The following is a 26,886-nucleotide window of genomic DNA, read 5'->3' as shown; positions in this document are numbered from 1 at the left end:
ATAACACACCTGTAAAGTAATTTCCGAAAAAAATAAAACACAGCTGTAAAGTACCGTATATGAAACCCTAATCTGAATTGAACTGGACACGACTTAATTGGTGTCCGCGCAATTCGACGGGCCAATCCAGGCTAAAGTTGGGTTCAATGTAGAAGGGACACAAACCAATTCCCAGCCCATTGCATATGATCCACGATTTACTGATTCATAAATAATTAAATAGTCATGTAGGTTGAATTATTTACTTATTACTCCGTATTATTTTTAAAGTAAAAATTTTCAGTGGTTGGTTAGAGGAGGTGCAAAGTTCAAATACATGTTCCAAGAATAACCCAACCATTTGGATAACATGGCAATTGTAATTGATCTTTTTATTAATTAACGTATCTTATTGTAAAAATATAAAATTATAATTAATCAGCTGAAGTGTTGTAAAGTATTATATTGTCGCCCCCAGGAGCATAATTGCGTTGGTAGGAATTCGGGAGGTAAATCTTTAATGTCTCGTTTTTGAACCGTACTCCTAACTTGAATGTTATATTTGTTATGAGGTCGATACACATGCACTAAAAAAGAAAAAAATAAATAAATATATATATATATATATATATATATATAGTTCTTTTCTGTCACATATATTTATATAAATATCCACAAGAAATTGAAACATCCATTTGTTCCTACTTTAAAATATACAGTGCTTACAAATTTAACTGGAAGTACTATGGTCCTTTAAGTGAAATTTTATTTATTTATTATTACTGTATTATTATTTTTAATTATAAAAATTATTACTGTATTTTAATTAAAAATTGGAAGCCCTGTATTATTACTGTGACTTCTTCGAGTTCGAGAGGTGAGTGGTGCACGCGCATAACCGTGGCTTGGCGTAGCGTTGCGTTTATAGGAGCTCCACGCACGCGTTAGAAGATAGCATTCACACGCTCACATAAACTACGGATATGTCTCACGCATTCTTATTCCTCGTTTCAAGACGAAATTACATACATATACATATAGATATATATCTATATAATTTCTCTCTCTTCCCCCTTCTCTATCTCCCTTCGATCCGGTTCACCGTTGAAGCTCTCAATCAAAACCTTGAAGAATTTCTTTCTTATCAACATTCTCTCTCTATACACTCTTTCTCTAGGGGCTGGGATACAACTCACCATTGAAGTTCTCATAGAAAAGTTTCAAGAAATTGCAGAGCTTTTCTGCCTCAGCCATCTTATCTAATCGGTATGTTCTCGTGTTTTTCTGTCTTCTTGTATGCTTCTTGTGCTAATTGGATTATAAACCGGTTGAAATTGTTGTCTATTTGTATTTTCCGAGTAAGTCCTGTATTTGTGCTTATATTATATTTTGAAATTTTCATTATTCACTATTTATGTATAAGTTACAATTCTTTATTAGTCTAGATTTCGAATTCTTCGAACCGCAATGTCCGGAATTAACTTAATCTTGATCAGACTTAGTAGTAATTAATACTACTCCTCTTTTCCTTGAAATTACACTATGTTTGTGTTCTGCTATGACCACTTATACATTCTGACAAATCTTTGTTTTATTTGGTTTTGGATTACTAGATCTCTATGCTTGGTCTTACGAGATAGGGGAAAAGGGCAACAAGAAGAACTGTTTTTAATTTCTAATTATGGGCTTCATTTTGTTCACAGGATTTCATGCTAGAAACTGCTTCTTCAAATATATATATATATATATATATAATTTGATTTCAAGTAAAAGAAAGGAAAGAGCCAATAAGTTCGCCTTTCTGACCCTAAGGCTGTGTAGCCTAGTGGCTAGTGGTATATCTCCTCTACCTCCCAAAGGGGATGGTGAGGGTTCAAGTCCCGTGGGGACAAATGGCTGTGTGAGTTTCTTGCCAATGAAAAAAAAAAAAAAAATGAAGAAGAAAGAAATAGTTTGCCTTTCTACAGCAATTTTATTTACAGGAATTTTTTTTTCTTAAAAAAGAAGAAGAATATAGTTTAGTTTTTTCTAGAGATCACATTGTATTGAAATATTGTAAGAAATGATTTAAGGAATGTGTATATAGATGTGCGTGTGTTTCAAGAAAACCGATATTGGATTGTGCTTACATGTCTTTGCAACAACCAAATGCGCAAGAATTGAAGAAAGGTGGTTTCATATTTTCCGTTCCTGTCAAATACTTCATGAATGCAAGTATTTTAAATGTTCGAACTTTTAATTGTGTGATAGATATTGATATGTACTGGTGCCTTAGGGCCTGGCAAGAATACTGCCAAATAGTTGTGGTTACACTATTTTCTTTAGATCCTAATTGTATTTGTTTTTTAAAGAATTCTTTCTTTTTGTACTTTCTTCTCCCTGTAGTGATGTTTCTTGTTGGAGAAAAAAGGAAAAATTAAAATAAAATAAACTGTTATTCTGATTAACAAGTTTGTTTTCCTTGGACCGTTTCAAAGATGTTACACTATTGCTACCACATGATACAAAAATCTTCAATTTCCAACTTGTTAATGGTATGATGAATTGTTAATCATGGGATTCACTTCTCATGGGACAATGCTGCAGATAATATTATGATTGTTTTTTATGTTCATCTATTTGTAATCATTACTCCAAAATTTGACAATTAGTGTTAATGGCTATTGAATCCGAGTATGAATTTGCTCTTGTTAGCCTGGGTTTTAAAAACATTGGGGAAACACCACTGTTTTGTGCTTATTTTGAACTCAATGGGAAAGGGATATGCTATTAAAGCTGAAGTGTTTGCTCTTCTGGAAGGAGAAGGCTCGAATTTGGGATTTCAGAAGTGTTTGGTTGTTTGGATGGGCTAGAGAATGTTCAGTCGGATATTGGTGATATGCTTCCCAAATGCATGAGATTATTTATTTTTTGGCTTCTTGGAGGTTGAGATATAGTGATATATTTTTAAGAGGATGATTAGGCTCTTTCCTAGTTAAATGGATAATTTGGAGAGTTTGAAAGGTGTTTCCTTACTCTTGTTGAGGGGTTTTATCTTGTTTTGTTGGGGAAGGAGTTGTATCATTTTTTTTTTTTTTTCCATCTACTGTTTTCTCTTCTTTTTCTTCTCTCCAAACACACCCCCCCCCCCCCCCCCCCCCCTCCTTTTTCCTCTCCCCTCCCGGTACACACACACATCTTCTTCTTCTTCCTCTCTCTCTCTCTCTCTTTTAGGAAGGTCTCCTTGTCCTTTAGGGACATGTCTTTCCAACTCTTTAATAAATTTATTGAGGATTTTCCTTCAAGAATGTTTCTTCGTTTCCTTTATTTTTTCTCTTTCCTGAACAAAATTTATAGAAGTTGTTTTTTCGTGTTTTTGACATAGGGTGTTGATCAAGATGACACCTGTTTGCCCTTTTGTCAAAGCTGCTCGACCTGATGATTCCTCTCAAAAAAAATCTGCTGAAAGCCAAAATAAACACCCAGCTGGGCATGAAGGCAAGGCTAAACCAGAGTCTGCAGAATCTGCCAGCATTTCTCCAAAATGTCCAGCTGGGCATGAAGGCAAGGCTAAACCAGAGTCTGCAGAATCTGCCAGCATTTCTCCAAAATGTCCCTTTGGGTATGATTCACAAACATTTAAGCTAGGACCCTTTAGCTGCATGATCTGCCGAGCGCTTCTCTTTGAAAGCAGCAAATGTGTACCTTGTTCCCATGTATATTGCAAGTAAGAAGATAATGACTAACCTGATATTTAATTTTGTTTTTTCATATATATGCTAAGAATGTACTTCTTATCTGTCACTTATCCTGATACTGCATGTTGTTCACTTCTTTTTGGAATATCAGGGCATGTGTATCACGCTTTAAGGATTGTCCATTATGTGGTGCTGACATTGAGAAGATTGAAGCTGATACAAATCTTCAAGATGTAGTTGATCGATTCATTGACGGTCATGCGAGGATCAAGAGGTCTCAAGTTAATACAGACCAAGAGAATGTAGAAGGTGAGAAGAAAAAAGTGATATATGAGGATGTGTCTCTGGAGAGAGGTGCTTTCCTGGTCCAGCAGGCTATGAGGGTAAGTTTGTCGATTGCTTTTCCAGTGTTTGGTGCTGGCGTTTTTCAAATGCACTTGTTTTCTTTGTTGAGCTGAACCAATCTTGGTATTACTTTTTCTGTTTGGTACATCCAACTAGTTGTTGAATTGCATATTCATTCTCCATCATGTTCACTTATTTGTTGGCCCATTTCATATGTAGGCATTTCGTGCACATAATATAGAAAGTGCCAAATCAAGACTTGGTCTATGCGCAGAAGACATTCGAGAACAGTTAGAAAGAATGGGGAACACATCAGAGTTGTGTTCTCAGCTAGGTGCAGTTTTGGGTATGCTTGGTGATTGCTGGTCTGTATATCTCTCCTCTTTCTGTATCTTTTACGGTAGCGTAATACTTTTCTTTGTATAATTTAATTAGTGAAACTTCTTGTTTTTTGGTTGGCACTGTGTACGAAAAGTTAATTTGTAGTAAAAGTGATAAACCATACATGTTTCTTATTTCATATATATATATATTGCTATGGAATGAAGATGTAAGAAAGTTGGAATTATGTTTTGGGCTATGTTACATGGACTTTGGTAGTACCGTAGTAGTGTTGAGTGCAGGTAAATGTCTGGTGGATTTATCAAATTCCTAAATTTGGGGACACAACTAAATACTCGTATCACTTAAAAAATTTCCTTTATTTTCTAGAGTGATTTTTTTTTTAAAATTTATAATATTGTGTTCAATATAAACACTTCACTTGTCTTGAAGCAATAATGTAACATAAGAATAGAGTTTTGTGTACAATTTCATAATAAACTTGAATTATTGAATATGTTTGTCAGGTGTGTTATCCAATTAGAAATGTTGGACACATATCTATACTTATCAAGTGTTGTGTGTTATATCTGAATATTTCAGGCATTTATACAGTGCCCGTGTATCATTAATTTGTTACAATTTCAAGAGCAACATGGTCGGTTAGGTTTCACGGACGTTGGTCGTGAATTTGTCAGATTTAGAAGTTCTTAATTTGGAGAAGGCTTCTTTAAGAATGTCTAGGTGAATTGGTTAAAACTAAGTTAATTGTCAAGGTGAAGTTAACATGGAAGCACCTAAATTTTTTTTTTTTTGATAAGTAAATCATGGAAGTACCTAAAATTAAGATGAGATCACCAATAGGCCAGTGGCCTAGCGGTACCAGGCCCGTACTTCCCATGGGGAGGTTCAAGCCTCCATGGAGGCATGCGTGTGTGAGTACCAACTAAGAAAAAAATAAGATGAGATCTCCAATACAAAGACTGCTCTAGCTAATGCATATAGGTATCTATTATTCATTTTTTAAAGTCTTATATCACTGTAGAAGAACTGCAATAGCCTCTTAGATGTCAAAAGTGATTCCATGAATGAAATCTGGAGTTTATGGAGTTAAATCTTTGAGAGCATCAAACTCAGTTTTTGTACTTATATAAAAGTTGAACCGTGCATTCTAATATGTCATGTTAGTGAACAGTGACATGTGAGTTCTGTTGAGTTGAATGTTGATCGGAGGAACATCAGTCTTTGCATAACATAATGGTATGTTACCGTATATATATATATTTTTTTGGATAAGTAATGTTATCGTATTTTGAAGCATTGTCAGTTCACTTTTTCTTGAGGCAAGTTTTACGATGAACATCTTGATTAAGCAAACTGGTCCACTGATGGAATACAATTTGCACGTTTGTGAAATAAATAAAGGTCAAGATTGATGACCTGGTTGGTTATGCAGGTCTTATGCCATCTAAGGGATATGTATGACATGAAAATGAGTAATTCTTTGCAATATAGTGTTTTGTTGCTATTAAGCTTTTTTGATGTCTGGTTATTGATATTGATTCGTAAAGTGTTTATATGAGAAAGATCTAACACATTATAATCATGTATATTGCAGTCGAGCCATGGGAGATGCTGGTTCTGCAGTCTCTTATTTCGAAGAGAGTGCCAATTTCCTTCTGAAAGTGCCAACAGATGATTTGGAGGTAATGGATTCACAATCATAATATTGTAGAGTTGGGCATTTTTCTTCTTGTGATTAAGCTTGAATGCCCTAATTGTGATTTGGATTTCATGCTTTTGTACAATTTAACCATGTCTGCCCTGATTCTTGTGGAACTTTACAGATCACGCATACACTTTCTGTTTCACTTAACAAAATCGGAGATCTCAAATATTATGATGGAGACCTGCAAGCTGCAAGATCTTACTATTTTCGGTCTTTAGATGTCCGTCGCGATGCCATCAAGCAACATCCTAATGCTTCATCCCAGGTCTGCAACCATGTTTTCAATATGGATAAGAATTATTTTCTATTTGCAATGTTGTTTGACTTCAGGTATAAAGATAATTGTGGAACATTTTTGAAGTGTTTAGTAACTTGGTAGATCTACGTAGCTTTTTTCTAGCTTGCGTTTTGAAAGTACAAAAGCAGGTCTCCTTTTTTCTGTGGATTTTCGGGAGAGCTACTTATTTTCGTATATACGGGCATAACAAAAAGCGCTGAACATGCAAAACGCAAGCTCCACAGAAACTAAACTCTCAAAAATATGATTAGCTTTCCTGAAAATCCACAGAAAAAGGATTCTTCAATATATATTTATAACAGCATCCCTTCCCTTCAAAGGAACACCTAATTATTTCCTTCCATATACATGAAAAAATGTCATTGCGCACCTGCCATCATACCTCCCGTGCCATTCCACCCAAACCTCTTTCCATAACTGTAACAAGTCAACAAGTACCCTTGGCATTGCGCACAGCATGCAGAGGAGAAGAATTAGGGCCCACAGTTCTCACACTGGACACTGCAACAATCCTTGAATTGATTATCCCCTCAAGGCTGTTATTATACATGTAGTACAAATTCGGCCATTCATGCGAAAAACCGCATGGAAAAATAACTTTCAATTATTATTTCCATGAAAAGGGAAAGGCTCATGTTGAGAAGCACTATTTCATGGAAAGGAAAAGGGGTTCATTCCAAAGAAGCGGCTGATATCATTGTTTGTTTCTTTTTTGTTGGATTTTTGTTTTTAAACTTTGCTTTCGTGTTGAATCTTTGTTTACTTACTCAGCGGGGAAAAAGAAATGGTTCTTTGTCATTCCATCCAGTTATATGATAGTACTTTCTTTCCTTTCTCTCAACCAAACTAGAGGAATGAGATTTTAGAATTTTTTATTTTTATTTTATTGGGTAAATAGATGTTTTAAATTTTTAATTTTCTTGCCTCTCTCTAAACAATTCCAGGACACCATGTAATGTCAGATAGCTAATAAAGTTGCTGTAGTTACTGTATTCAGCTGCCTGAAAAGATAATAATTTCTCACTTGCATTTCATTTATTTCCATATGTTACTTCCCATGGTTGCAGATTCTAGATGTGGCTGTTTCTCTTGCAAAAGTTGCTGATGTGGATAGGAATCTTGAACATGAGGATTTGGCAACTGATGGATTTCAAGAAGCAATAAAGTTGTTGGAATCTTTGAAATTAAATTCTGAAGAAGTCGATCTTGAACAACGGGTACGACCCTTTCTGCTCAATTTCTTTTTCTCTTCACTATATATAGTGGACCTTGAAAATGTGGTTGATACTTGTAATGTTTACATGCAGCGCCTTTCTGTGCTGGAGTTCCTTAATAAGCAGCTCGCGGAGAAGCAACCTGAGTCAACACCCTGAGGTCATGTTTCTTCCAAAACAGAGAAAATGATCAAGTATAATAAACAACCCTGTTTGTGTATCCCTTTGGGCTTAAATGTGCATTAATCACAAGGTTATTTTGTTGAAAGCGATTTCCTCAAAACAAGCGTCATGTGTACATGGGTTGAGAGTAAGTTATAGGTGCTAATTTCCACATCTTCTCTATCGAATGCACCTCTAGCCAAGTCCTCATTGACTCGGTGTTGCCAGTCGCCACACTACATCTGCATGTTATAGAAGTGATAAAAGAACCAATGTCTTTGTCCTCCACAGTCATCGTTGTTGTCTGCTCCACAGAACTATACTACACCTTTTTGGTACTATTATGTTGTACTCCTTGATGGGATACAAGATCAATGTATTCTCTTTTTCATTTTAATTTAGAGTAGCTATATATTGTGAATGGTCAATTAAATGTATGAAGAATGGCTGCTGCTTTTTTATCAATTTTACGATGCAACTGCTACCATACCTGATTGAAGCGGGAAACTATTTATTTGCGGAGGAGCCATTTTTACTCCAAAGTGAGCCAGCCGCGTCCTTGGAAATGAAGATGGCTACCATATTTTTGGCAAGTGATAATATCTGCGGCTTTAGATGGGTAACAAGAAAAAGAATAGATCCAAAAAAAAATGTATGTCTTAGAATTTTAAAAACTCGTTTCTGTAGGTCGGCATTCGGTATTTTCTCACCCCCTTGTGACGAAGCTTAAGCTGAACTTGTCTCATATTTTGACCAAATTATCAGCAACATGATGAAGCATCAATAAAATCAGCCAAGTTTTTGTTGAAGATGCCTCTAAACACATCCTAAGCATGATGAAATGGATTGTCAAACGTTTCACATAAGAAGCAAGCGGGAAAATGGATTACTATAAATTTCCAAGTGGAAAAAGGAAAAACTACAAACTGGCAATCTACAATTATTTTCCATATTTCTGCCATGTCATTCTAATTACAATCTTCCACCAAGACACTGAACCATCAGTCATTCCAATTTCCCACATTTGATTAAAAAGTGATGGATCAATAAGCCACGGTCTGGATTCCAGAGTTTACACGGATTATGATGAACCAGAAAGGGCTGAGTGAGCTCCATTGGGTTCGGAGAACCGTCGTTGAAATTGACCAACATGCAGTCGGCTCCTTCAAGTTCCGAGTTTCAAACAGCAGTAGGGCTCTGCACCAGCAAAGCAATGTAACAGATATGCAGCAAGAGGATCTTTTCTTTATGGATTGGGGAGGGAGGAGAGATGTAATTTTCTATACATTTTATAAAAAAATCATATGATTATCAGCAGGCATAGTTAACAATTCTCATTATCAACAGTATTATGCGAGGGATCAATGGTTAATATATGAAGGATCTTATTGTAATGGATCTGCTGAAACTATTGTTTGATGGCCTCAAACATCAAAGTGTCACACCAGAAGAACCCTTACAGTGATGAAATAGAGAAAAATAGAATTTAAATAATGAACATTATGCATCTCACTCTTCATTCTTCTCTTTTCACTACAAATATGAAGGAATCCCCATCTTGTCAGGACTGCAAGTGATAATCGAGAGTGTAGGCAGAGATATCAGAAGGGCTTGTGCCAGGCCTGTCAACAACCAAAGAAAAGATTCAGAACTCTTAAGAATATAAATTTAAACGTTCAAAATGCCTTTTAAACCAACTATTTGGCTAGAAAAAAGTATCACAAGTTAAAATATAAATTATCAAAAAAGTCACAGCAACCTTGTTAGATCTGTTAAACCTCCAACATGAAAAATCACACTTCCCCATTACATACACATATTACAAAAGGGCACAATAAATCGATTCGAAGTAACCAAAAAGTAAGAGGCCTGTTAATTTAACCAAACTGCTGATCTTACTAGATTTTCTCCTTTAGCTTTGAAGTCCAATTGAGAAAAGCGCTTAAGTTTCGATTTCCGAATGACTTTTCTCATTCCTTCTTTTGTACCCCACAATTTATCTATGAGCTACAATATTAAAGTATGTTAGAAAAATTTCAATATATATATTTTTTTGATAAGTAAGATTTTATTAAAAACGCTCAAAAGGGGAGCGGAACCCAAAGAAACACAAGGGCCACAAGGCGCCTTAAACCTTCAAAGAGGCCAAAAAAACAATAATCTCCCCAATAGATTTATAATCTCTCCCTGAAACCCAACAAAAAAGAGTGGAAATAATAGAGAACTTAAGCGTAGAAATAGGATTCTTCTTTCCATCAAAATATCTCCTATTTCGCTCGAGCCAAATGCACCACCAAATACAAAGAGGCGTAGCCCTCCAAGCATCCTGAATGAGAACCCCAACAGAGACACCTCTCCAAGCCTCAATCAACCCTCTAGAGGAACAAGGCATAACCCAATGGACCCCAAATAATCCAAGCATCAAATCCCAACAGTCTCTGGCCATGCTGCAGTAACAGGCATAACCAAGTAAATGATCACCCCCCAAGCTATATTTGCTACATACACCACAGATCACACATAAGCTGCGGTTACTAAGAATGCCATGGATGTTATTCAAAGAAGATCGCGAATGACAAATTTAATACTCCCTCCGTCCAGTTTAATAGTCCATTTTCCTTTCTTGGCTGTCCCAAAATAGTTGTCCAATTTGAAAAGTAAAGAAAAGCTAAATGCATCTTTCCACTAATATCCTTTATGTTTTCAAAAACTTTCAAACTTGATACTATATTAAATGTTTGTCCCCTTAAAAGGTTAAAAAACCCAAATGGGACTATTAAATTGGGACAGAGGGAGTATGAGACTCCACTTGCTGTTCTATATAACAGCCAACAAACCGTTGGAAATAGTCAACAAACACATATTAATGGACAATAAAGAGTTTCTCAAGAAGCCATGTGCCAACCCCACTAAAATATATTACACGTAAATGTGTGAACATGAGAGACAAGAGAGTGACAACTCAATTCACTAGCTTATTTTCCTTTAAAATCTCACGAGTAGTTCAAAACATTAAACTGGGAAGGCATGAGTTCACCACACACCTCACGAAAATTTTCATGCAGCTCCTTTAGAGTAATCTAAAAGAGTATGCAGACTGCTTTTGACAATATCACTGTTACATAATATGAGAAGGTGAATGCACTGCTCATGTGTCATCGAAATCTGCTCTCTCACCTTGTTTTCCTGCTAATTTACTGTTTAAACAAGTTTTTCTACCAAAGATCCATTGATCCCCATTGCAGGAAAACTTGAAAGAAGTAAAGTGGCTTAATAAAGAAAATGCAAGAAACACTTGGTGGTTTCAGCAGAATCACCAGGGAGCATGTTTTCATTTTGCACAAAGTAATTGTTCTCATACTCAAACCCGCCTTCTAATTATTAGCAGACAGAGCATTTACCATCATATAGAACGATTCCCCTTGACAAGAAAAATAAAGTTGAACTCAAAAATAAAATAAAATAAAACTGTAGGACAAGCTTTTTTCTTTTTCGTTCTCTCAAGTAAGTTCACCCAAAGCTTATAGATACTCAAAATACCTTTTATTGATGGTGCCATAGTGAAACTTGGGTCCTCCAACCTTTATATCTTCAATGTACTGCACAAAGAATAATGAAAATGACAGATTATAAGAGTTAAGTAATTACTAACATAGAAAATATAATTTCTTAATGTTTAAAACTAGCTCCTACCAATTTTAAGGTAACCAGCATTGACGAAAATGCCAAAGAATCAAGAGGAATATCATCAAGAGGGAAAAGCCGACAATCTGATGATTCTGGACCAGGTGAAAAATGGTGCCTTCTCAACTTTGCCAAGAAAATTATGTAAGTCTGCTCCAAACAAGAGACAAATGAATATGCACATATATAGCAGGAGGTGCATATAAGGTCAACAAAGAGATATTTCTCCTCACTTGGCCGATAAGAGGGATATCCAATTGAGCAAAAGGTGACAGGACTTCCACTTCTGCACCTGCTTCTTCCCATGTTTCCCTGATTGCCCCTTCTGCAGCAGATTCGCCAATCTCCATGTAACCAGCAGGAAGAGTCCTATGCGTACAGCCACAAGAAAAATGATTTAATCAATCATGGTTAACAATAAAGGCACTGGTATCTCACTTCAAAACTGAAGTAGTTCCAGTATTTTGCCTGTACATGTATTCTTTTTTCCATTTCTTTAACTGATTGATTGAAAGAACTATTTTTAAGAAGCAAAAGGTTCTTTTTTTTTGTCTTTGACAGCTTAATTTTACTTTCATGTAATTGTGTACCAAAGACCATAAGATGGTTGAATCTTTCGCTTGCAGAGTAAGATCTTGTTATCATGCTCAATGAGGCAACCCACAACCTGTAAGTACCGATTTAAAACAAATAACCATGTCAAGATCAAAATACAGAAGAAACACGTGGAGCAATGATTTGGTGGCAGCCTAACAGAAAAAGAAGACTGATGATAATTGTGAGCCCTCAATAACTAAGTTAAATGAGTGGATTATGTATAATCTTCTCACAAGTTGCTTAATAAGCAACTAAGTAAAGAAAATCATGGAAAACCCCATACTCTTAAGTCAAATGAAAAACTAAACAATCCCCCAAGTAGAACTTTGACAACCTACATCTCTTAAATTAACTGACCAAGGATATGAGAATATCTTCCTGTGTGGGTGAATATATATTGGCTATGCCAGCGTATCTCCAACACATTTTCAGTCGAAGACAAATCTTTAATAAAGCATGCAATCACTTGCAAACCACGAGTTTTCGGTATGTATGAGGATAGTTTGGGAGGTTTACACGATTTTAAGATAATGGAAGACATTAGAATTGTCAATCATTCATATAAGCCACCAAGAAGAATCATTTACCACGTAAGCATCTTAATTTTGTTGCAAATTTAAGAATTACGTAGTATACAATAATAATAATAATAATAATAATAATAAAGGAATCATGATTATAAATTAGTCCTTTTCGTACACCCCAACCAAAATGTTGTAAATTTCTCCATATATTTGATAATTTCACTTACCAAACAGATGCAATACCAAAACACTCAAAAAGAGATATTGTTTTTTGATAATAAATTAATAATATAATAGAGTACAGCACCACAATGGAGACATTTCTTTTAAGGGACTCCAGAAAAAGCACCAAAAATCATTATATGCAACACATGTTGTTCTACGAACCAATTTGCATGTCAATATGAATTTCCATTATAAAAGCTTACCATTTTTGGGTTCTCATAGGCAATTTTCCCACAAAGTGTGCAAATAGCCCTGATCTTCTCCTCACCATCAGGTATCTCGTGCTTTGTTGGGCCACCACATGATTGACAGAAATTGATCTTACGTGAGTTGCCCTACATAGCAGTAGATATTACAACAAATTGAAGAAAGATATCAGAAGAGGGTGTGAGGAGGGAAAATGATGAAAACATACACATGCATGTACTTCTGCTCGCTCACTCACACATAAATGCACACATTTGTTCAAGCTTACATGATTATGAGATACATAATCAAGAAAACACTTCTTCCTTATCAAACTAATATCAAACAGATTCTAATAATATATCAACTTAATCTGCCTCCTTTATCATTTAGGCCAAGCTAAGGATGCCAGCCCTAGCAAACACTACAAGACCTACATAATATGAATAATGTGTGTGTGTGTGTGTATTTATAAGAAAAACAAACTGCCCACTCTATGAGGTGCAGTTGGATCTAAACTGCCACTCACATTCAAAGCTCAGAGCCCAGCGCGTGCTATGGCAAGTGCATGAATAAATACACACAAACAAAACACACACACACACACACACACATATATGTAGAGAGAGATGAGAGAATGCAACATCAAACACATGGCACAGACACACCGATAAGGTAAATCATTAGGAAGCAGGTCACGAGAATGGGAGGACACATCGATCTACAATTAAGTATATTTAAAAAAATTCTTATAATATATGACACAAAATTAATTGAATTCTACAAGACAATGGAAGGTCAAGACTCAAGATCAATGAGCATTATTTACATAATTAAATTATGTGCACTACTATGATTCGCTGTTAGCTTTTTTTAAGAAAAAACAAATTAATTTTGAGCTTTATTCTGTTTCTATGTTAAAACATCCGTTGCACGGTTAACCTGTGTCGGCCGTAGGCAATCCATGATTTTTAGAATTTTGTGACACATTCAAAGTTTCTTGGTTGGGAATGATATATCTAGAAAAGGCTCCTCTTAAAAAGTGCATGCACTTTCCAGAAGAAGGATAACTAACATCCACACTATATAGCATCTTCTACTCCTTGTTAGGTTTGAGTAGCTCATTCCAAGATCTTTGTCAGATGTGTCCCACGAGTGGTATTCCAGAGTGAGAGCAAGGATTAACAATATTATTTGGGCAATGGCCCCTAGCATTTGCTTGATGTGGACATGGAAAGGTCTGGGAAAAAAATTGAAAAAAAAAAATCCATGACAATAAAAAATGTCCAATCCCAAAATTCTAACCCATTCGCTTTTTCCTTTGGTTTTCTACTTTATAATGTCTACTCTCTAATTTGAGTTGTCTGCAATCAATGTATACACTGCATCAACAAGGTCTTGCCTTTTATTTAATAAAACTGCATAAATCCAAAAAAAAATTAAACTGAAAATCACAGAAGCTACGCTTTTTCCCAACTAGGTCTTGCCCTTCGCATAATATAACTGAATAGAACCAATCAAATCTCTGACTACCTCCCTCTTAATAATAATTAAAACAAAAGAAAACTCCATTATGCATAACAAATCATCTTCAGTATTGCCCATTATAGTTTCACCAAACATCAAAATCATAGAACCCACCATAAACTAATCATCAAGATTCTTAAAGCTCGTTTCCTTTCAATACAATTCATTACCAAATTATCAAATATGTGAGGCTATAATCATGCAAATCAATAAATTAACATGATCCTATTTCAGTACATTATTTCAAACCCAGGATAACCTGCCATATAGAATGCAACAAACTCTCAAAAACTTCCAATAAAACACGACTAAGATAACACTATAAGTAACCATAAGAAAGAAGCCCAAAATGAGAATCTAATCATACAATTGAGTACAACAGAAACCCCTATTCCAGCACACTGTCAACGAATAACATATTCCCTATATAAACACACAAACAAAATGCAACAAAAGAAATTCAAGCAAAACCCATCAAAGATAACACTATGAGGTGCCACAGAAACTAATAAATTGAAAAACATAATCAGCCAATTCAATGAAAGAACTCAGCACATTGTCAGCAAAATAATCCAATGAAAGATTAGAATTCCAACTCAGCACATTGCCAGTGAAGTACAAAATCACTATAATGTATCAAAACAAAATGCAATAAACACACAAGAAATTCAAACCAAACCCATCAAAGATAACACAAAGAACAGTCAGAAAACTTACAGCTGACTTAAACGCAACAGAAGAAGAAGGAGACGACGAGGATGATGATGCGATGCCTTCTGGGTTTGACTCGGAACGTGTTAGAGCCATCCTAGATGCTCTGAAACAACGACCCTTGCGAACTGAAACAGCGGACGATGGCAAAGAAGCAGTTGTTGGTCTTCTTGAAGAGAACGAGGGTTTGGTAGAGATCGAAATGAAAGACAGCCCACAATTCCCATGGGGTTTCAACCGCTGCGAAACAAACCCATAAGAGGAACCAAGAATCTGTACAGTTTTAAGCATTATATATCTATTAATGACATAAACAAATTTTGACAACAAGATATCCAAATATTTTGATGGAGAAAATTAAAAGAAAGTAATCAATCTAGACGGGATGGTATCAGATTATACATATATATCTGTGCGTGTATATATATATATACATATATATCTTTGCGTGTTGTTTGTATTAGCGCTTGGAGTAAACAACAACCTCAGTAAAGTAATACTAGTAGTATGTAATACATAGGACCATAGATTGTTATTTTTTTCCTTTCCTTTCTCTCTTTTATTTATGGTTAATTTCAATAAACCCCCCACGAACTATATATATATAAAAAATAATAATTGGAAGTACAAACGAAAAAAATTGTTCCTATGTAGATTTTTCATCAATAAACCCCAGACTGAATCTAATACAATGAAGAACTACATTGGACCCAGAATTTATTTTTTTATATATTTTTCTTTTGTCTTTTTGTATGCTGTATTAACGGACGATAAATTACGACACAACACGACAACACGACACGAGTTAAAATGATTTGGGTTTGACATAAACAGATTTGGGTCATAAAAGGTCAACACGATTAACCCTTTTATTTAACCGTGTTGGGTTTGGGTTGAGAAATTCAACCCGTATAACCTGTTTATGACCCATTTAACTTAACATATTATAATTGTGAATATGACCATAATGACCTATGTAATATGTTACTTGTTTAAACTTAATTACTATGAATAGTTAAATCATTTCAACATAAACATTGTTTATGCCTTATGATTTTTCTTTTTATTTTGAATATTTGGTTTAATTATGACAATTTTTTTTCTATTATTTAATATTTGATTAAATATTAAATGTCTCGATTTGATAAACAGATTTTTAAATGGGTTAACACATTTATATGTTTAATAAATGGGTTGGATTAATATTAAGGATCTTGATACGATTATTAAATGAGTTTGGTTTGGGTTTACCTATTTAGTATAATACACGACACGAACACGATCCACGAACACAAATTGTCACCCCCTAATTATATACTTGTTTCAAAATTATAATATATCCATCGTCTCTAGTCCAGATAATGTTATGGTTTTAATTGATTTTTATTTACTTGATTTTTATTTATTTATTGCTTATTTCAACATGGGACAATTTGAAAAGGCACGTAGTTTTGTGAATTTTTTTCCATTATCATTTTTTAAAAGAGATAAAGAGAAAATCATCATTTTTATTCATTGTTAATACTCAGGTAACACTTTGGCCTTATCCTATTTTCCTTCCTACACCAAAAGAAAAATGAAAAATCAGGCATAATTGTATATTTTCTTAAACATAATTTTTTTTTGCTAATTCTTAAAACATAATTGAAGGCGCCTCTTTTAAGGTAAAAAAAAAAAGACCTAGGCTGTATGTTAATTGGGTGGATATACCAATAATGTGGTGTATGTTAATTGGACGAGCGTATCAATGATGTGGTATGCTCGACTCATCATATATAGGCAGCCAATTAAGGGATGAAAAAGTTTGACATGATTCATCAATATGATTCGAACACGATATGAGTTAAATGGGTTTTGGTTAATTTTAAACGGATTCGGGTCGTAAATGGATCAATAAGATTAACTCGTTTATTTATTTGTGTCCTGTTCAAGTTGAGATAGTTCAAGCCGTTACGTGTCATAAACAAATTTATATTTAAGTTTCAAAATAACTATTTAAACATGTGTCTTATAATTTAGTCTTTTGTAGACTAAAGGCTATTTAATAATTTGATTGCATTGAAATTTATATTTGTCTAGTATTTATTATTTGATTGAATATTATTAATAATTTAAATAATATTATTTTTTATTTTGTAACCGGTTTAATAAATAGGTCCAGTTAGTTTTGAAGGTTCTTAACATGAATATTAAACTGATTGTGTTTGAGTTGAGTTATTTAGTATAATAATTCTAAATCGACACGATACGATTATGACTCGCGAGCACGAATTGTCACTCTAATCACCAGCAAGCCCAGCACCAGTATATTGGGCCAAATAAGCATAATTGAGGCCCGAGTAGTATAATCAGATCTAGAGTAGCTGGGTCTAGTGATCAACCAAAACCCTAACAATATTTTGAGATCGTTGAGGCCCAATATGTCCTTTCCAACTAGTGTCACTATGCTCTCCTACAAGACCGGACCTCTTCACTCGAATTCAAGATTATCAATGTTGTAACTTCACGGCCCAATCCATATTCTCATCTTTAATTACAGAAAAATAATAATAAAAATAAAAATCTTCATACATATTAATGCAAGAGACATCTTCAATGGAGTCTTCATACTTTATAGTTGGATGACAAGTGATCCTTTTTTTCTTAAAGAAATAAAGAAAAGTTCTCTTCCGCACCGCGCCACCACCACACATGCATGCATGCGGGACCAAAGTAGACCATCAATTGCGACCACACCACCACCACACGCAGCATTTACACACACACACACACACATACATGTATATGTAGTAGCACACATGCAGGATCAATATTTATTTAGAAACCATGATTAAATATCTAAACGTTCACATGAATGAATAAAGGTATCCAATTTAAGATATGGTTGCTAATTTAATGATTAAAGTTCAGACACAATGCTTACTGGCATGCCACTAAACAAAATGATCATCTACCAGCTGTTCACACCAAGTAATTGATCACTTAGATCACCTAATTAAGGACCGTACTTGTCAATTCATCGGCGAATAAAAAATTCATGTTTACCTCTAATGTGCGCAAAATTAGTGGAACACATGTCCCTATAATATAAAATAATAAAAATTAAAAGATTTGAGAGATTATCCGGATTAAACGCAATATGATCTAAATCTAACTCTCTCTTCCTCTCTCTCTCACGCTACATTAGTTTTCTCTTTTGTCTAGGGAGTGAATGAAGAGGGGATCTAGTCGGGAAAAAAAAAATTAAGCTAAAATTCTTAAATAAAATAATAGTACAAGATATAAATAAAGTTCTGGATGATAAATAAAAAGAAGAACTATAAATGTAATGATACATAGATATTTGTTTTCCGCCAAAAGAAAAAGAAGACAAAAAAAAAAGTAACAACAATTTATCTTGCAATCAATAAATCATTTATCAAATCATGTGAATCAGATTTTATATAATTTGGTATATTTTAGATAAAAATAATTAATAAGTATACATAAGGATTACACATTAAACAATAAAAGATAAATAAAGTCAAAACTTCTAATATTAGCAAATTAAAATTTTAGCGAGTAGTTTGAGAGAAGGAGTGAGTTAAATTAGGATTTGATTTGCATTCTTATGGGTTGACCCGATAAGTATTCAATTTTTTTTTTTTTTTAAATTATTTTCTATTCTAGGAACACTTGTCACATTACTTTTACGTCACATTAGGGGTAAGTGTGAGCTTCCTACTCACCGATGAGTAGGCTAGTATTGTCCCCTAATTAAACTCTTGGTCAGTCAATAGATAATATTCTTTAATTGTGTGGTCATCCTCTACATTTATTCTTAAATTAAACCCTTCAATGTTTGAGTTTGTGGTGAAATCACCCAATGATATATGCCTAATGTGTTACAAGTATATTTGTGTTGTATTCGTATGGTACTAAGTGCCATGTATGTTCCTAAATTTTATTTATTTATTTATTTCATTAACAAGAAATATATTCACACACCCACAATGTTCATATGAGAACTTGAATCATCAACCTTTTCGTTTGAAAGATAAGAATGTACCATTAGACTACATCGCGTTTGGTTTATGTAACACATTATTAATATGTGTCAATTAACTTCGAAATATCAAATTGTCGTTATGTATAAGATTTGGTAGCTTGATACCATTTCATAAAAAGTAATGCTTTCAAGAGATCTATCGCAATTCAATAATTAGATGTGAAGAACTCATAACACTGCATTATTCTTTCATAAACCGTTGATCACCCCTTTTATTTTTGGAGTTTGATAGTTGAACAAATTCAATTAATTCCACGTGAGTAAGACTAATGACATCTTAAAACTATTAATAACGTCAACTTTTACTTACATAAATCGATTAAAGTTCAACTAGGACATTCTGACTCCAGAATTATTTTCCTTTTTCTTGGAATTAACTGCAAAGAGATTTTGACTCCAAAATTACCTTAGGGTGTGTTTGGTAGGATTGATTTGGAGGGATAGGGAGAGAAAAAAAAGAAAGAAAAGATAGTGTGAGAGTGTGTTTAGGTGGGTTAAGTGGAGAGAAAAGAGAGGATAAGGAGAGATAGGGAGGGATAACTATCACTATCTATTCCTTATATGATTTATCTCCCAATTTGAGAAGATAGGGAGAGAAATGATAGTGAAATAAGTTATAAATTATTAATATCAAAAATGCCTTTTACAAATCAACATAGAGAAAAGTAATTCCATTTATGTCCTAATATGGAATGGAAGGATGTATGACAATGTTAAAAGTTATTAAACAATTTAGGATAGAAAGGGATTGAGTCCGATAGGTATAACAGATACAACAAAAATAAAATTTTCACATGCTCATAAAAAAGGTTAAAGACTATTGTTACCTTCAACCATATTGAATGGTTCATCTTAACCTTGTAATACTTTTTTTTTCTTTTTCTTTTTATTTTTTACTTTTGTTTTTACCCACGGCATTGAACTATAAAAAAGAAACAAGATTTTGGAAATGGATAATGTATGAAGTGGTTATGAAAGGGTAGGACTATTTTTTTTATTTTTTTCTCTCTTCTCTGTCTTATCCAAATAAGAATAACTATTATTTTTTTCATTTATTTTACTTTCTCTCCTAATTAATACGATCATTTATTTTCTTTTCTCTCTCATGTATCCAAACACACCTTATTTTCCCTACAGAAGATTTATTCAAGTATTTGGTTGTTGATAATGCTTGGCACGTTAGGATAGGAGACCTTTGACCGGTTCTGTAGGTAGATAGAAAACTTGGTTCAAGCGTCGAAAGCACGGGGTAACATCCAGGTGTGGGTAATCGCACATGGAAAGAAACAGGCGGGACTGTTGGAAACGGGATGGTGCTGAGTTGGGAATGTTCCGCTTTTCCTAATCATCCCACGTACTGTATCATTACTCACAGCCAAGTCAACCCCACTAAATGGGAAAAATGAATATAAAGTTAATATTTTACCTTTTCTCATTGGTAGGGCCATTCTCATAAGACAAATTTGTCCCTCCATATCAAATATATGACAATCATAACAAAAATTTAAAATTAAATACTAAAAATTTTAAGAACTAAATTTTAAGTTCTGAATTTTTAATTAATAATTAAAAAATAAATATTGCGGTAACCTTGTGGGGTAAGATGCACTCAAACTACCGAACGTGTTACATATGTACAATCCTATATTTCTAGGGTGTGGAAAGGAAAAATGCAATATATAGGATTTGTACACTGATAACTCTTTGAAATACAATATAAAAACAAAATCGTGCGGGTTCGGGCATAAAGCAAATAATATTATATCATGTGGTGGAGTGAGTCATTACAAATGGTATTAGAGCCTGACCCAGCCAGAATTGTTTCCGACGCAAAACTACAGGGGTACAATCTCACATCGCTTAAGATTTGTATACTCTAATAAGTATAACGTATGAGACCTTTTGGGATAAAATTCAAGAACAAAAATTTTAAGTGGTGCTTACAAATTGAGTTATCAAATAGCACCATTTTCCCTATTATTGATATTCCATCTTTATTTTATTTTAATATCCTAATTAAAATTTTAATATCAAATTTCTAAAAATGCGGATAAGATATCAACCAAAGCTAAAACCCATGCTAAAAGTACTGGTGGGATTTAGGCGATTTGGAATCGCTAAGGGGTTAGCCCACGCCAAACCCAAGGTTCTCAGACCTCAGTTCGTGCCAAGCCCACGTCCCAAGGAATTCATCATATCTCATGCATTTATCCAAATTATAATATCCTACTAATAAATAAATATTAGAAAAATACTAAAGTATATAACTATGTACACTTGAGTCACTTGACATAAAATAAAAGGGATATAAATTAACCAAACAATGTTATTAGAATCCAAAAATTTGTGGGACTTAATAAAATTAATTCTAAAAAATTTGTGGGACTTAATAAAATTAATTCTTATTAGAATTTGGAAATAACCCAAATCTTATATTCTTTATTATTTTGTTTTCTCAACTAAAATTCAATTAGTATAATTTTTTTTTGGCAAGTGTGTCTGAAGCTAGGTGAAAAATCTACTATAAAAACTAAATTATCCATACAACGTATAACATTAAAAACTTAAAAAAATTATATTTTTCTTGTATTCCGGGTTTCTCAAATTGTTAAGACTAATAAAATCTAATCCCAAATCCCTCCCAAAATAAAATTCGGGCTCTAATGTTTGAACCCATGTCATCTCATAAATACAAGAGCATTGTCTACGCCTATAAAATTTTCGGACTGGAATCCAGTTGCTCGGGTTAGGCCCGCCTAAGTCCCAGCACAAGGGAAAAACAAGGATTTCGATCAATGACAGTGTCCTAAAACTGCTTTTTCTGCAAAACAAAAAAGAAAAAAGAAAAAAATTAGAGTTCTTAAAAAATTAAAAAAGGAGACCCCGGAGAATTGGTGGTGATTTTTACATATGCAGGGGTATATTTGTCCTCACGGCTAAAAAGACTGAAAAAGTGAGCCAGCTATTTCCTCCATCAATGTGACGCGTCATATCAAATGCAAACATGATATATTCTTAAGCAACGATTGCGATTCAAGAAATATGAATTTGAGGTTCATTTAAGCTGAATTTCATTTGAGGTTGAGTTTCATCTATATGCGTGCCCGTGTTTCATTTGAACTAGAGGGCGGGCTGCTCAGCAACAGAGACCGTTCAGAGACGAGAGAGATAGAGATCGCCAACAAAGGTACTCCATTTTTATCTGAGTTTCAGTTTCATTTTCACTGTTATGTTATAGTTTTATGTGAAATTGGAGAGGTTAGATTGCTGTGATGGGTCTCTTATCTACTATATTTGATTGCCTTGTTGAAAAATATTGGGTTACATTCATCCATGTAAGATTTTACCAAAATGAGATCCAGGGATCTTCTTATGGGTATCTCGTTATATACATTTATACGTGTGTATGTGTTTATGATTATTGGTCCCGATTTTAAGTTTGATTGTTATTCTAAAAAAAATTTGTTGAATTTTTTATTTGTTTTTTAATCTGAAATTACATGGGTTCTCGTGAGAATTGGGTCACAACAGTTTATGTACATGCATTTGGAACAACCGATTTTTAAGGATATTTCAAGTCTTATGTGTGTAGAATGTTGGTAAATTCAATACCTTACCTTGATGGATCCTTGGGTTGATTTTGATTATTTCAGCTATTGTATCAGTTTCTTTTTATTTTAATTTTTGTGGATTTGAACCTGAAATCAATCGAAAGTATTGAACACATTGATGGATGTTTCAGCTATTTTATTCATGCTATGTTTGGGAGCACCGAATAGGCGGCTTGGATTTGGAATTGAAAGAAATTTAGTTAAAACTTTGAACTAAGTTTCCTCCAATCCGAAATTTAAAGCACTGATTCGGTGCTACCAAATGCAACAAAAGATTCCATTTATTTGAAATCTGCATCATTGCAAAGCAATTGTCAAATTATTTATTTGTTTGTCTGCACAATGTTTGGACTGTTGAACTATCTATCCTGCCTGCTTCTTTAGAATATAGATGAGGCTTTTGTTGGATGGAATCCTAAATAAAGCTCTTTATGGAGATCTTTTAACCATATAAAATAAAGTAATCACTTCTAATCCGTATACGAGTCAAATCAACTCAACTAAACAAAACCTTTCCCATCTATATTATCAGTTGGACAACAGTTTTTGCATTGGAAAGGCTAATGAACATAAAGGGTTATGCTTCACGTCAAGTTGAACAATTCATTGGAAAATAGAAGTAGAATTGTACATCTTTATATGGTCAATTGACGAGGTTTTTGTTAGATAACATTTTAACATGCTTTTCACATGACTAAAGGATTTTGTTAAACATACTATTAAAGCAAGCTGGAATGTGAGATTGTTTAAGAAATATTCAATTAAAAGCATGATTTTACTTTCTGAGTCATGGGTAATATTTTGTGAATAATAATACGTTGATGGTGTCTTTCTTCCAGAGCACATTAAGAAATGGCAGAAAATGAGGATATTCAGCCTCTTGTATGTGACAATGGAACAGGAATGGTCAAGGTAACAATTCAATGTCCAGTTCTTTTAAAATATTATCATTCATGGATGATACTTTCATTTGACCACCTTACATATTATCATGAGTTAATATAAGTTCGTTTCATTAACCGTACTGCTAACACTGGAACCTGGATGCTGCTATTTACATTGGATCTTAATTATTCAGGCTGGTTTTGCTGGAGATGATGCTCCAAGGGCCGTATTCCCTAGTATTGTGGGTCGCCCTCGTCATACTGGTGTAATGGTTGGTATGGGCCAAAAAGATGCCTATGTTGGGGATGAGGCTCAATCCAAGCGTGGTATTTTGACTTTGAAATACCCAATTGAGCATGGAATTGTTAGCAACTGGGATGACATGGAGAAAATTTGGCATCACACCTTCTACAATGAGCTCCGTGTGGCTCCAGAAGAGCACCCGGTTCTCCTTACAGAAGCTCCTCTCAACCCCAAGGCCAACCGTGAAAAAATGACTCAAATTATGTTCGAAACTTTCAATACTCCTGCAATGTATGTTGCTATACAGGCCGTTCTTTCTCTTTATGCCAGCGGTCGTACAACTGGTAAGCAAATCTATAACTGAAATTGTGATGCATGAAAGCTAGAACCTTTTAGAATGAAAATTCCAGAACAAGGTTTCTAAGGGTTGATTAATATGCAATACCGTACGATGGAGATCATCTTCTTAATTCTTTCGCTTCTCTAAATTTTAGGAGGTAAAAAAAGACAAATAACAATATATGCCTGCAGTTTTGTAGCCACTATAAATACAACCCCAATAAATAAACAGTATGTTCCATTAAGTGGTAATACAATCCATTTCTCATTAAAAAAATAAAATCAATAAAATTAACCAACCCGGCCCTTCAATAAGAACAGAAAAAAAAGAAGGGGGGGGGGGGGGGGGGGGGGGGGGGGGATCCCACATTATAGATATGATGAGACCGATTATTAAGACATGGTCTACTACATATGATATTCTCGTTACTGTTTTTCTCTCAATAATTCCCCCAAATGTATCAATTAAGTTCCATCTTCCTATTTGATTATTTACAAAAAATAAAAAATAAATGTCAATTTCTTGTGCACTCTGTAGGTATCCCATGGTTGTCTCTAGGACAGAATGCAAGTTTCAGTGTGCTAAAATTTCACAAGCTTTGGCTTGTAATGACCAGAAACTAAGATATGCTAATGAAAGTAATTAAATTTGTTTGTTGGGACTTGAACCATTTTGCTAAAAAGTTGAAATTCTCTCTCTCTCTCTCTCTCTCTCTCTCTCTCTCTCTCTCTCTCTCTCTCTCTGCATAGTTGTGATAGTGCTTGTTGTTATATAGGTATTGTTCTAGACTCGGGGGATGGTGTCAGCCACACAGTTCCCATCTATGAAGGCTATGCCCTTCCACATGCAATCTTGCGTCTCGACCTGGCAGGTCGTGATCTCACAGATGCCCTTATGAAGATCTTGACAGAGCGTGGTTACTCTTTTACCACAACAGCAGAGCGTGAAATCGTGAGGGACATGAAAGAAAAGCTGGCATACATCGCCCTTGACTATGAACAAGAGCTAGAAATGGCAAAAACCAGCTCAGCTGTGGAGAAGAGCTATGAGCTGCCAGATGGGCAGGTTATCACTATTGGGGCTGAGCGATTCCGCTGCCCAGAAGTCCTCTTCCAGCCATCCATGATAGGAATGGAAGCTGCTGGCATACATGAAACCACATACAACTCAATTATGAAGTGTGACGTGGATATTAGGAAGGATCTATACGGCAATATTGTCCTCAGCGGTGGATCCACAATGTTCCCAGGCATTGCGGATAGGATGAGCAAAGAGATCACAGCACTAGCTCCAAGTAGCATGAAGATTAAGGTGGTGGCTCCACCCGAGAGGAAGTACAGTGTCTGGATTGGAGGTTCCATTTTGGCATCCCTCAGCACATTCCAGCAGGTACTGTGTTCATATTTGATTTAGCATGCATGAAAACATTTCATATTGGTGGGGTTAATTGTCGTGTTAGGAAACTTGGCACTAATGGTTAACCATCGTCACAATAACAAAAGTAGGATGAAAATGTGATTAATATTATAATAATGACTGTAATTTGAAAAACAAGAGTCCTCCACTGTGCCAGGTAACATTGAGTTGTTAGAGCACAACGATAAGTTGATTATTTGTTTCAGGTACTTTTAAGAATCCCTGATGGGAAAATTTTCTTTTTCTTTTTGTCTGAGCGCAGATGTGGATAGCAAAGGCAGAGTATGACGAGTCTGGTCCGTCAATCGTTCACAGAAAATGCTTCTAATACTGGTGCATGCTAAAAAAGAGGTTAATGAAGAGACTTACATAATTTTGCACACGAAGGCTTCGGATCATGTGATTGCAGAGATTGCTGCTTTTCATTTCCAATTTTTTGCCAAATTTTTATGCCATTGTTCCTTATCTGCGTGTTGCTTTTTAAGTATGGGGCATTAAGTATGGGGCAATGGACATGGAAGAGAACTGATAACCCCATAAATTCAATTTTTTTTTTTTTTTTTTTTTCATTATATTATTTTGTACAAGTGTTGTTTATTTGTAGTGTTATTATGTTTGGATTGAATCTGGGTTTCTTATAATTAGTGGAGTACTTTATTAGAAAATAATATATTCAATTATTTAAAGTACAATATGTATCTTCCATGTGAAATGTCGTGTCCAAGACACCAAAGGACTCAGATCATCACCATACAAAGGACTTTCAAAATGAACTGAACATTGCGGTTTATTTATTTTTTTTGGAAGTTAAAAGTACCTGACTGATGGAGTGGGGATTTGAACCTAGCTTTTGATCTCAAGGTATACATGCCTTGATCACAAAATGTACATGCCTTACTACTGGACTATCACATTATCACACAATTTTATCTCAGTTTGAGACTATCTAGTTCATTTTCTATAGTGGACGTGTTTGGGTAATTTCATAATCTATCTTCATGGCCGGTTTCAATTGAAGGGTAGAGCAGCATTCTTTCCTCTTTTAATCCCAAAATGAATTAAATAAGTAGGAGTATGTTCAACACTAGTACTTATCAATTTTTTTCTTCTTCTTTTCAGGACTATAGATAGTCTTAAGTAGAAGAATAATGAAATAAATATGTA

General features: G+C 34.5%; 3 protein-coding genes across 3 annotated transcripts; 2 read left to right on the top strand and 1 right to left on the bottom strand.

The window, feature by feature from the left end:
* The first annotated feature begins 977 nt into the window (after positions 1 to 977).
* LOC132292923 (protein NCA1) lies at positions 978 to 8,190 on the top strand. Its single transcript, XM_059790412.1, has 8 exons — positions 978 to 1,245; positions 3,344 to 3,685; positions 3,808 to 4,039; positions 4,221 to 4,366; positions 5,941 to 6,028; positions 6,170 to 6,316; positions 7,417 to 7,566; positions 7,657 to 8,190. Exons 2-8 carry the CDS (start codon positions 3,357 to 3,359, stop codon positions 7,720 to 7,722), a joined length of 1,158 nt encoding a protein of 385 aa, XP_059646395.1. The 5' UTR covers positions 978 to 1,245; positions 3,344 to 3,356; the 3' UTR covers positions 7,723 to 8,190.
* Positions 8,191 to 8,588: 398 nt separating this feature from the next.
* On the bottom strand, positions 8,589 to 15,656 carry LOC132292937 (nudix hydrolase 23, chloroplastic). The gene is made up of 7 exons (XM_059790413.1): positions 15,186 to 15,656; positions 12,959 to 13,090; positions 12,000 to 12,076; positions 11,643 to 11,778; positions 11,419 to 11,559; positions 11,266 to 11,324; positions 8,589 to 9,347 (listed from the first exon to the last, which is right to left on the bottom strand). Exons 1-7 carry the CDS (start codon positions 15,468 to 15,470, stop codon positions 9,287 to 9,289), a joined length of 891 nt encoding a protein of 296 aa, XP_059646396.1. The 5' UTR covers positions 15,471 to 15,656; the 3' UTR covers positions 8,589 to 9,286.
* A 6,599-nt stretch (positions 15,657 to 22,255) lies between these two features.
* On the top strand, positions 22,256 to 26,289 carry LOC132292906 (actin-like). Its single transcript, XM_059790411.1, has 5 exons — positions 22,256 to 22,414; positions 23,678 to 23,750; positions 23,917 to 24,310; positions 25,082 to 25,695; positions 25,985 to 26,289. The coding sequence occupies exons 2-5, from the start codon at positions 23,691 to 23,693 to the stop codon at positions 26,048 to 26,050; spliced, it is 1,134 nt and encodes a 377-aa protein (XP_059646394.1). The 5' UTR covers positions 22,256 to 22,414; positions 23,678 to 23,690; the 3' UTR covers positions 26,051 to 26,289.
* Positions 26,290 to 26,886: the final 597 nt, after the last annotated feature.

This window comes from Cornus florida, unplaced genomic scaffold (assembly GCF_030987335.1).
Source record: "Cornus florida cultivar Cherokee Brave unplaced genomic scaffold, ASM3098733v1 CherokeeBrave_3.0.0_Hap2_Chr02, whole genome shotgun sequence".
Classification (NCBI taxonomy): domain Eukaryota; kingdom Viridiplantae; phylum Streptophyta; class Magnoliopsida; order Cornales; family Cornaceae; genus Cornus; species Cornus florida.
The sequence above is the reverse complement of the archived record's forward strand: the minus strand, read 5'-3'. Positions and strand labels throughout refer to the sequence as shown.

Bases quoted from the DNA above. Each gene is read 5' to 3' on its own strand.
- LOC132292937 (XM_059790413.1), bottom strand. From the start codon at position 15,470: ATGCTTAAAACTGTACAGATTCTTGGTTCCTCTTATGGGTTTGTTTCG. The intron at 11,560-11,642 runs GTGAGGAGAAAT...TGTTTGGAGCAG, and splicing joins ATATCCCTCTTATCGGCCAA to ACTTACATAATTTTCTTGGC. The intron at 9,348-11,265 runs GTATTTTGAGTA...GGTTGTTGACAG, and splicing joins TATGGCACCATCAATAAAAG to GCCTGGCACAAGCCCTTCTG.
- LOC132292906 (XM_059790411.1), top strand. From the start codon at position 23,691: ATGGCAGAAAATGAGGATATTCAGCCTCTTGTATGTGACAATGGAACA. The intron at 23,751-23,916 runs GTAACAATTCAA...TTAATTATTCAG, and splicing joins ATGGAACAGGAATGGTCAAG to GCTGGTTTTGCTGGAGATGA. The intron at 25,696-25,984 runs GTACTGTGTTCA...GTCTGAGCGCAG, and splicing joins CCCTCAGCACATTCCAGCAG to ATGTGGATAGCAAAGGCAGA.
- LOC132292923 (XM_059790412.1), top strand. From the start codon at position 3,357: ATGACACCTGTTTGCCCTTTTGTCAAAGCTGCTCGACCTGATGATTCC. The intron at 3,686-3,807 runs GTAAGAAGATAA...TTGGAATATCAG, and splicing joins TGTTCCCATGTATATTGCAA to GGCATGTGTATCACGCTTTA. The intron at 4,040-4,220 runs GTAAGTTTGTCG...TTTCATATGTAG, and splicing joins TGGTCCAGCAGGCTATGAGG to GCATTTCGTGCACATAATAT.